This window comes from Lutjanus erythropterus, chromosome 2 (genome assembly GCF_056507025.1).
Source record: "Lutjanus erythropterus isolate fLutEry1 chromosome 2, fLutEry1.hap2, whole genome shotgun sequence".
NCBI lineage: Eukaryota > Metazoa > Chordata > Actinopteri > Lutjaniformes > Lutjanidae > Lutjanus > Lutjanus erythropterus.
The window spans coordinates 40109534-40120583 of NC_139318.1; the positions used below are offsets into that span (position 1 = coordinate 40109534).

Here is an 11050-nt window from a genome sequence, read left to right on the forward strand (position 1 = left end):
GAGCGAGAGAGAGAGAGAGAGAGAGAGAGAGAGGTGTGGAGACGGAGAGGACACAGACAGGCAGAAACAAAGACAGGGTCATTGAGGAGGTGGATTGTGAGACAGCTGAAGACAAAGGTCTTCTTCAAACTGCAGGCAAATCTGACTCTTTTCTCAAATCAGATCTTCAAATGGACAGTTCACCTCTAAGCCAAAAATACATATTTCTCCTCTGCCCTGTAGTGCTGTTTATCCATCTGTATTTTTTGGTGTGAGTTGCAGAGTTTTGGAGATATCAGCTGTAGAGATGTATGTCTTCTCTCCAATACGATGGGACTGAATGGCACTTGGCACAAAAAATAACTTATATATATAAATGACTGACATCAGTTGTTAAAAGTAACTAATACTCTGAGTAGTTTTTGCAGTGGATACTTTGTACTTTTACTAAAGTATATTTCCAACACCAGTACTTTTACTTGTAATTGAGTATCATTATAGCAATGTAACAGTACTTGAGTACAGATTTGCAACACTCTCTCCACTGGTTGTGAGTGACACAAAAGACACTGTGAAATTGGATTTGAGCGACCGCAGCGTCCTGACTGACTTAAATCTGTAATAATCTGACTGGAATCACAATTCAAATCACCTCCGAATGTGGCTTTTACTCAATTAGCAAAATTTGCATTTCTTGTGGGTTTTTCTTTCTCTTTCTTTCTCTCCTTATTTTTTTTTTTTTTTTTGCTGTCCAGATTCTCTTAAATCAGTCTGGACATGACGAAAAACAGATTTTTGGGCTGGCAGTCCGAACAAGGCCATGGAGACAGTTGGAGGCAGAGAGGGATTTTCATCTTATCTCAGGCTCGCTCATCGGGCTCGACAGTTTTCTGTTGACAGACTTGAATCAATTTGAGTGATTCTGAGTTATAAAACAGCACATGTCACGTCACCAGAGGTCACACTGTCTGCTAACAGCTCCATGACAACCTGTTTCACGTAGAGTTACTAAAGATGTACTCCACTGAAAATCACAAAAAAAAAAAAAAAAAAACCTGTCATGCCCTCTACCTCTGCTGAGCCTGCAGAGCCTCTCCTCCTCTCTCTCTCTTTTCTGTGTCTGTGTGATTGCCTGAGTGGAGACAGGTGTGGAGCAGAGCTTCACAAGCTTGATTACCATCCAGTAATCAGGACTTCTACAAAGACTCAGCTCTTCCACCTCGCTGGATCGTAGTGCCTGCTCAGTCAGTCTGTGTTCCAGCCTTTCTAGTAAATTTGCTTGCTGCCTGTTTTCTTGAAACTAAGCCTGTTTCTAGACTGTCAACATGTGTGTTCGTGTGTTCCTGTGAAATCATCACACGCAATAAATTTTCTCATACTGTGAAACGACACCGTGAATTTTGCTACGTGTCCTGTGCAACAAGTGTCCATCTCTGTGCAATTATTATTATTTTTATGTTATTTTCTTTTACATGGGAATATTTATCTGTATTTGTATCTTTTGGTATAATGTTACAGTACTCACCATGTATGTATAACAATACTTGTGCAATTACTCTGTACAAATATCCATATGTCTCTGTAAGTGAAAGGTATATACAGTGTTATACAGTGTACATGGTTTGTGTATAGCTTTTAATTCATGTCATCTTGCGAGGCAGCTGGATCCGTGAGATTGTGATTGCTAGTTTGTGTCTGCACCAGAGGTGGTGCAAGCCAGTCAGCGTCCTCTGAGGGACTACTGGCAGATACGGGCGTGGTTTTAGGTGTGTCCATGGAAACTACTCATCTTGAACAAACAATGGTGACAAAGAATGACACTAAAAGCCTCTTTTCACTCTTCTTCTCTGTTTTTTTTTTTTGAAAGCACCTGCCCGTTTCCAAATGCTTTCTATAGATGGCTTCCCAGATGGTTGTGTGTAATAACCCATCTGGCGTGTCAGGTTACCCGCTCAGCTCTTCCATTTCCATGTTACAACCTGGACCTGCTAAGCTTCCCACCTCTACCCAGCTCCTTCCTGGCTCACATCCATTCCCTTTAAGCTTTGCAATTAACAATCTTAATTTATTCAAACTCCAGTCATTGTGCAAGAGTTTCTGGTGCTCATGTTGCTGTGTATCAACACCCTATAGTCATTACTTTACAAACATACCGCTGGGTGCAAAATACGAGAGTAAGACTCTAAATTTTTCCTTACCACTCATTAAGAGACACTAACTCATTCTGACAACACATTTAACATGATTCAGTATTAGTTTTAGGTGAAATGGGCAGCATGCAGACTCACACAGGCCAAAACAAAAACAGACACTAGGAGAACATGCTGGCTGCAGCACTGCTGTCAGAGAAGCGAATATTTTAACTTAGCATGTCTCCTCTCTAGTTTAGTTTTTGAAAAGACGTGTGTTTGTGTGTGTGTGTGTGTGTGTGTGCGTGTGTGTGTGTGTATGTTTTACCTGTTGAAAGCTGAAGTGCAGTGTGTATCCCGATGCAGAGACTGCAAGCTTGGTGGTTTTGAGGTCACTGAAGGTCAAAGTCTCACAGGAAACGATGTGGTAATGAACCAGGTTATCAAGACGACCATACGTGTTCCATTCCCCATACTAAACACACACACACAAACACACACATCATTCAATGATGTACAGTACAAATTCTGCACCAGCAACTGTACTCCAGGCTTATGATTTACATACAAATTGATTTATCATTAGATTCATATTATAATTTAGTTTGTAAATATACAAGATTGTATATAATCTGATGTGACAATAAAACTATCACCAAACAGCAGATATTATACACACAGAGTTTTTGGTAGTGTTGGTTTCCTCTAGAGGGGAGAATACGGTGTACGGTCCATCACCATAAAGACCCCGGGAGCTAGACATCTGAGAAACACAAAGAAAACGAAGTGAATGTATGTGATGATGGATCCAGGAGTCTGCATCACGAGTCAGGTTCAACTGAAACTCCTTTTGGACCAAAAAGCTACAAAAAATATGGAACCAGAGAAAGAATTTTTAGCAACTGAACTAGGAGCTTAAAGTCCCTTTTGAGCATTCCTGCTGGCGTTCCCACTGATCACAGCGATTTCAACAAAATGGTGTGATTTTGCCGAGGTCTGCTGGAGTTGAAGTGGCATTACAAACTATTTTTAGTGCCACAAACATTATTAAGGCTAACTTGCTAGAGTATTCAGGCTTAACTGAAATGAATAAGAGGTTAGTTTCACAAGTAAGGAGTTATTTACAAATAAGTTATCATTATGTTACAATTTTATTTTATTTCCACCACTGCAAGAACTACTACAGCCCGAACCTGTCACCAGAGGACAATGACTGTTTGGCTTCCCTATGAATCTCGCTTTCATCAGTCTGCCAGGCATGATTTTTCCTGGGAAAATGATCACTAACTCCTAATATTTTCTTCTCGCATTACTTTCCCCTCCATCCCGACATGAACCCCTACTGGTGCAAAACAATAAAGTTATTCTATGTTATTACTATGCAGTGCACATTGTAGCTTATCCCGTTCCCAAATTTAATGTAAATTTCTGACTATTTCAATTCACCTCTTCAGTGAACATGCTTCTATCTTCTATCTGGGAATCTGAGCTGTACTAACCTCATATCAAGTAGCATCAAAACTTTTCCAATCAAACGACAGTTCCAGCCAATTTTTTTGTACCCAGATTATGATGATGACTATTTGAATGTTTCCGCCATCAAAACATTTTAAAGTATTGCTGTATTACACACCTGCCGTGTCAGATGAAAAATAAAAGCATAAGATCTGGAAGGATTATTTCAGGGAAAACTGTGAAGATGACTAACATGATGAGGCATCAGTATCACTTTCTGCATTTTTTTAAATAATACCCAGCAACTTCTCTCTTATTTCAATTTCTTGGGAGAGTTGGGCTGTGAGGAAACAGAAAGTGATCTGGTGTTGTGTTGAAGTGTGTTTCCATGTCAGATAGTGGTTTCCATGGTGGTGCCCGCTGCGACTGAGGGGTAGATCACAGTTAGAAGTAGACTACTTGGAGAAAGGTCTCCACACATACACATTCTGCTGTACGGGATAAAACACCCTGCCTTGTTTGCATTCCCTTAAACCACTCATGAATGTCTTGGGCAGCGTTAAGCCCAGGATGATGTGATGGTGCTGCTCCAAAATAGTGTTGAGGGGGAACTTGTTTTGGTGGAATATTCACACACATTTTCAGCATGTATGCTGCAGCTCAGACGTTTTTTTGTTGTTTCCCAGGGACTTTGAAAACATAGACGCAGGCATCGCAATGTCACTTGAAGCAAGTCACCAAAGACAGGAGTTACACCAGCAGTGTGCTTCCAGTGAGTCAGACTAGAAGTAGGCAGAGTAAAGTAAGGGGGAACACATCGACAAGGATTTTGCTGCTGTCATCACCATGGTGATACAACAATAATAACCCTTGGAGACACAAGGGACTACAAATTTGTCTGTTTCCACTTAAACTAAATGAGGACACAAGTTGAAACATAGAGCTACCGTTTATATGGATTTCTTAACAAAAATTTATTTTAACTTTAGTTGGACTACTGTTGAGATTTTGTGAGTGCTTTAATTTTATCATGTGTCAGCACTGTGCCACCTAAAATTAGAAGAAAGAAAAGAATTAGGAAATTAGAGAAGTAGAAGAAAATTTAAAAAGTCCAACGTACAGAGCAGCAGGGAGTTAAGTTTTATTTACTGCGTGAAATTCAACAGGACTCACCGACAACATTTGACGGAAGAAGGAGTTCTCCGGCTGCTGGTGAATCTCCTGAAAGACAGACGGACAACACAACTTTTGTTGAGGGGGGGAGGGGTGCTTGTAGTGGGCGGTCAGAGGTCAGGGAGAGGTCAAGAGGTCATGTGACTCACATTGTAGGTGCTTCCTCGACAATCGAAGCCGTCGCCCACGTAGCCTCTGTAGCAGGTGCAGTTCCTTTGACCCTGACCCATATACTGACAGCTAGCGTGCCTGCTGCAGCCACCATTTTGCTGCACACACAGACACACACATGCAAAAATCTCTCTAATTGCTGATACAGGACAGACATTGAAATGAACTTTTTCCCATGTTTTTGTGTCTAAGTGACTAAAGCCATGGCCACACTACTAATTTTAGCAGGGCTCTCCCATTCGCCGATAAATCCTAGAGATTGACGACAAGCCCCCTGATCAGAGGCACATCGATGTGTGCCCCCTGAGAGCGACGATCGCGATGTGTAAATTGCTGAAAGACATGATCCAGAGCTTAAAGAGAGCTTGCTGGTGACTTTGCAATGCAGAGACAGAGGGTTTAATGTCTGGTCATGTTGGGGACAACTTGAGGAGCCAGACAGCAGCTCTGCTAATGAGAGCAGATGCAGCACACCAGGCTGAGAGGAGCCGAGAGGGAGGCAGAGGAGGGAGAGATGGAAGAGCAATGCAGCAGACAGAGAAGCCCAAATTTAGAAATATTACAACTTTAATACATATCTGTATCTAACAAGGAGCAAAACGAAATTATAAAGCTGCAGTGACTATACTGAAAATACTGGACTGATTAATTAACATAATTGTTACTTGCAGCCCTAGTGGAGACACACAGGTCTGACAGTGCAAGACAACACACACTAGACATTGATGTCACTTACAGGTGTGTTTTCATGACAACACATAGTTTCAGTGTTTCCTCTATATGCAAATAGATACGACTGAGTGTCGCTGATAAGAGAAGAGGAGAGGAGAGGAGAGGAGAGGAGAGGAGAATGAACTAATGTTTTATTATATTGCGCTACGGATGCTTCATATCAAAGTTAATTAACACACTTATGACTTAAAGCATATAAACTGAGAGGAAAGGGGCTCCGTCTTCACTGTAAAAATTTTCTTGGTCGCTATGGATGCTACATATCCAGGTCATTTAGATGCGATGTGAACACAACAGTAACGTGCTGTATACCGATGCTTCAGTGTTAATAATCTAATGTCACCTCTAGTGTGTTTTTGTGACAAAACAGTTTGATCAGTCATGTAGTCTGCAAAGCACAGCAACTTTAAAACTCACAATTACAAGGCAGAGAGTGGCGTAGTGTCAACGGCACAGTGATCTTACGACTTTGAAAGTGTTGTAGTGTGGCTCAGGCAGACATTTTTTTCAAGTGGCCTAGTATTAAGTCCAAGGTATGCAAGTGTACAACAGGGATTTAACTGAAGAGAAAAGAAGGAAACATACGAGTTGTTTTAGTTGTTCTTGTGGTTTTTGGACACATCTGAGTAAGCACTTTTACTAATAAGCCATGAAAATTGCTTTTGGTGCTTAAACCTGCTACAGGAGTTTTTAAATGGTTATGAAACAGTCTCAATTTAATACAGATGCCTCTTTTCACCAAGTTAAGCAAACAAACCATTCGAGTACATTAGCCAGCTGAAAAGAATCAGGAGATCATTTTATTTTTGATGTTATATTACACATATACACTGCACTTTCGTCAACAATGGCCTCCAAAATCAACACAATAGGAAAGTTCCTTGTAGTGCCTTTAATTAGCTGGATGTATCATTGGGTTGGCTGTATTTATTTTTATAATTTATTTATCTTTTTAGTCATTTCCCTGGCTGTGTTGCACACCCCTGTAACCCTCCTGTCAGAAGCCAATTAATATTTATTTATCATTTATATATCCTCAACTGTGCAATACTGATCTAACAGTACAGTCATTTTGTACAATAATTCAATCGTACAATAATAACTCAGTAGTACAATACACTGGTTTACAACAGCATAAATATCAAATTATTTTATTTAGACTGTGCATTTCAACTAACCTATAGTCTTATTTATGATCTTCAGCATTATTGTTCATATTTACATTCCGTATACTATTTGTTATATATTGTGGTATACATATATTTACACATTTCTTATTTTCTATTTTTCTATATATTGTAGTGTAATGCACTTTTTAAATCATATTTTACTTAATATTCCTATTTTCAATGCTTTATTTATTTCTATTCTTGAATAGAGTAACTGTAAAATACCCCAAGTCATTCTGTCCTTCAATATTTATTCTCATAAAATAAGAAAATAAAAAATCCTGCCAATGGGATGAAATAATTCCTGTTTTTCTTGTTACATCAGTTTCCCTTGTGGTTGTGTTTTTTTGTTTTTATAACACAAGTATCTGTATGTCGCAGCAGAAGAGAATAAAGCAAACGGCTGCATTAGAATCAGCAAAACAACACACATACGTACATTTCTGCAGGGGTTGACAGGATAACAGAACTTCCCTGATCCTTGAAAGCCCATCCGACAATTGCAGGCTGTCTGGAGATGACAACAGAGCAGAGAAAACAGTCAGCCGGTAAAACAGTCAATCACTTGATCCATCTGTTCCCTCCTTCCCCCTGTGGCGTGCCAATCAACAAATCAAATAATAATTTCTCACAAACTTCTGTTTTTTTTTCAGCCATGATTTAGCACAATATCACTTTTTGAGTTGCAAACCTGGCACTATTGTTTCTGAAGAGAATTATTATTATTATTATTATTATTAGTGGTTATTAAGTAACAACAAAGCCTTAAGTTAAATGTCATGTTTAATGTAGGGCTGCAATGTCTATAAAATGTCAAAAATAGTGAAAATGTCCATAGTTTTATTCTTTTGCTAGATTTACTTGCCCCAGACAAGCAGGCAATCCTTAATGTTGAGCTCTGAGGGGAATGGAAGGAAGTGCAGGACAGAGAGAGGAGATGAGAGCAGAGATAAACCTAAATGATTAAAGACGTACTGTAACACATTGATATATACTAACTGCCGTGTAAAATAGAGCCATTTCGCTTTTGCACAAACTCTATAGTCTGCCTTGGACTGTTTTTAAGGCGACTAGCATTTTGGACTTTGTATTAAGACTATACTTCCTCATGCATGAAATGAGCCCTACACCAAGATGAAATACACCTGAAGTATCCAAAGAGGACCTGTATGTGATGACCACAAAAACCCAGCAGCACCTCCACTTCATGGTCTTTGCGACCACACTAATGTTTGTCGGTCGTTTTCATTAAAACCTCCACTAACAGCAAAACATCTGAATGTCAGACAACCAGCTCAATCTCTCCTTCTTTGTCCTCTTCTGGTGTTGGCTTGATGCTGTATCAGCGGCTATATAGACATTTAAATTGTGATCCCAGAGAATGTTAAGCAGAAGAGTTAAGAGAACTGCTTTCTGCCGTCTCTGTCGGTTACTCTGCCAGAGTGAGAACCTGTTCCCCCTCTGTTCAGTGTTTACTCTCTGTGGTCACCTACACTGTGTTTCACACAGCCGAATTCACAATACAGTTGCTCAAATTCACATATTTTTTTTGTTTCTGTTGACATACAACTGAATGGTATGAAATTATCATTTAAACCTGCCTATACACACATGATGTTAACCAGCAGTCCTTCTCACACTGCAGCGCTGCTAAAATCCTTATTTAGGAAACAAAACATCATCTCACACAATAACAAACACACATATTATAGTCTCAGTTTTGGGTTAATTCGAATATGAAAAATTTTCCTGCAGTACAGTGTCGTCTTACAGTGTTGGGGCCTGTTCTGATGCAATCTGCTGACTTGTGGCAGCCGCCATTGTTGACCAGACAACCGTCAATCTCTGTGAAGACACAACAGACCGGGAATTAATTTTTATAACACATAAAACATGCAAATCAGACAGCTTTTGAGTGTTTGGATGTTGTTTCTCCATGCTTTATGCTAAGCTAATCTAGGCTAAACATGTCCTGGACTTTTCTCTGCAGCTATCTTTGCACTGGGCACACAAAGGATTCCTAAATGTATCTGAATTTAACTTCAAAACATATAACGCATTTAGGCACCGAAGGTCCTGAGAGGGCCAAAGAGCCTTTTGTGTTAGCTTCACCTGCCAACTTACTTCCAGCTGATTAAATGAAGAATAATAAAAAACTGTTAACGTGTGGACAGATGTAGCTACAGCAGCTTTACAGGACTGATTGAGCACACATACTGGCAGATGTTATATCATATCAAATATGTTGATGATGTGGTGATCACGAAAAAAAAAAAATCAGAGATGCACTGTTTCCAATTTTCTTGGCCAATTCCGATTTTTTATGGGTCTGACCTGCTGATTCTGATTTTGGCCGATTCCGATTTTTAGTCTTTCTAACAAATATAATTGACAGCATTCACAAATATTTTGCGACTTCTCTTGTAAAACTAAATTGGATGTTCATAATAAAACACTGACTTTTAAACATACTTATACATTTTCTCCAAAAGTCCTCCAGATTACAGCCAGTCCTTAATATATTATTATATTAATATTATGTACGAGAGGGAACATTATCTCACGAGATTTAGCGGGACATGATTTCACTTCATTTCATGTGGAAGCAGATGTAAACAGACCAGGGACTGATACAGGGACTGATACTGAGCATGTGTCTGAGTGTGTGCTGAGTGTGTGCTGCAGTGATCAGCGCTGTGGTGGGTGTGACATTACGGTGAGTGTCTGCTGTGCGCATGACGTGACCATCATACAGAGCTTGTGTGCGAATATGAGCAGCACAGAATTGGATATGTGGCACTGACTGTTCGGTCAGGGCCAGTCGCACAGAAAACCGCCCAGTTCCGGTCTCTGGCCGATTGAGCGGTGCATCCCTAAAAGAAATATTTCCCAATCAGAAAGTCTGAATGGAGAGGTGATGGCCCCATCTAGAGCCAAAAAATACACCATCCAGAGCCAGACTGAAAGCTGGCATCCAGGAGGCAAAGCGGAGGCATCAGCAGAGACTTCAAAAACACCACAGGCTACAAAAGCAGGAGCAACCCCATCACGTGTGAGGCAACATTGCCAGATGAGGTAAACACATTTTCTGGATAGTTTGATATCAATCTCAATTAACAAAGAGTCAGATATAAAGTCTGCTCTGCCTCCAGAAAAGTGAAGTTGTTGGGCCTGATAACATCACTGCATATTCAAGGTGTTTACTGATATCACATGTCATTGTCCAGCTAATGAATATATCAACAGCCAGAATGTCTGTTGGAAAATTGTGCCTAATAGACCAAACATCTAAAAGAGAAATAGCATATTACAAAAAAAAAGAATTACACAAGCTTGCTGCACGCTGTGCACAGAGCTGAATTAAACAGTAACTCGTAAGAATGACATTTATTGCCTGTCATGGATGTCACACATCTCCACTGTGGTAAAGTAGCTCAGATGAGGTGAGGCGTGTACAGAGGGGGAAGGACGAACAGGACAAACATGAGGTCACATTGACCTTGACCTATAACCAACAAAATCTAATCAATTCATCTTTGAGTCCAAGTGGTTGTTTTTGCCAAGTCTGAAGAAATTCCCTCACGACAATGGGACGGACAATCCAAAAACATAACGCCTCTGGCCACAGCTGTTGCTGCTGCAGAGGCATAAAATATCTGCAGCATGATCCTTTGGAGTTTCATATTTAATATTTTAAGACTTTTCCAGGTCTTGGTAAGATGTCAGGAGGTTCAGAAGTCAGGGGTCAGGACTACGTACCCAGGCAGACGACCCCGTCTCCGGTGTATCCCTCTCTACAGGTACAGGTCCTCTCTCCTGCCGAGACCTTTGTGCAGATGGCGAATTCTGAACATCCACCGTTAGACCAGCTGCACATGTCCAGCTCTGAGAGACAAAGAGGGAAAAATGTCTTCAGATTTGATATTTGTACAGGGCGTGTGTGTGTGTGTGTGTGTGTGTGTGTGTGTGTGTGTGTTTTTACCTTTGCAGTAGGTTCCATTGCCTACATATCCAGCCACACACACACAGGCAGCCGCTGAACCCTTTGGACCTGTGATACAGCTGCAGCAGAGGACAAACAAATATTTCAAAGAATAAATATGTCATATTTTCATTTCTACTGATGCTGAGAGCAGCGGTCATCTGCACCCTTTTTGCTGTGAAGTCAAGCGATAATCTTAAGTTTTCTTATCTTGCAGACCCAAACAACTACAAATTGATCCGACTAACACACGTTGCCTG

General features: G+C 40.3%; 1 protein-coding gene across 1 annotated transcript in view; it reads right to left on the reverse strand.

Annotated features, from left to right (window-relative positions):
* stab1 (stabilin 1) overlaps window positions 1-11050 on the reverse strand; it is a 96767-nt gene that overhangs the window by 32620 nt on the left and 53097 nt on the right. Inside the window, exons 41-48 of the mRNA XM_084739564.1 lie at window positions 10791-10870; window positions 10568-10693; window positions 8580-8653; window positions 7248-7319; window positions 4886-5005; window positions 4737-4784; window positions 2788-2871; window positions 2437-2583 (exon numbers count right to left, since the gene is read on the reverse strand). Coding sequence (XP_084595690.1) covers window positions 2437-2583; window positions 2788-2871; window positions 4737-4784; window positions 4886-5005; window positions 7248-7319; window positions 8580-8653; window positions 10568-10693; window positions 10791-10870 — 751 coding nt within the window. The remainder of the gene's footprint in view (window positions 1-2436; window positions 2584-2787; window positions 2872-4736; window positions 4785-4885; window positions 5006-7247; window positions 7320-8579; window positions 8654-10567; window positions 10694-10790; window positions 10871-11050) is intronic.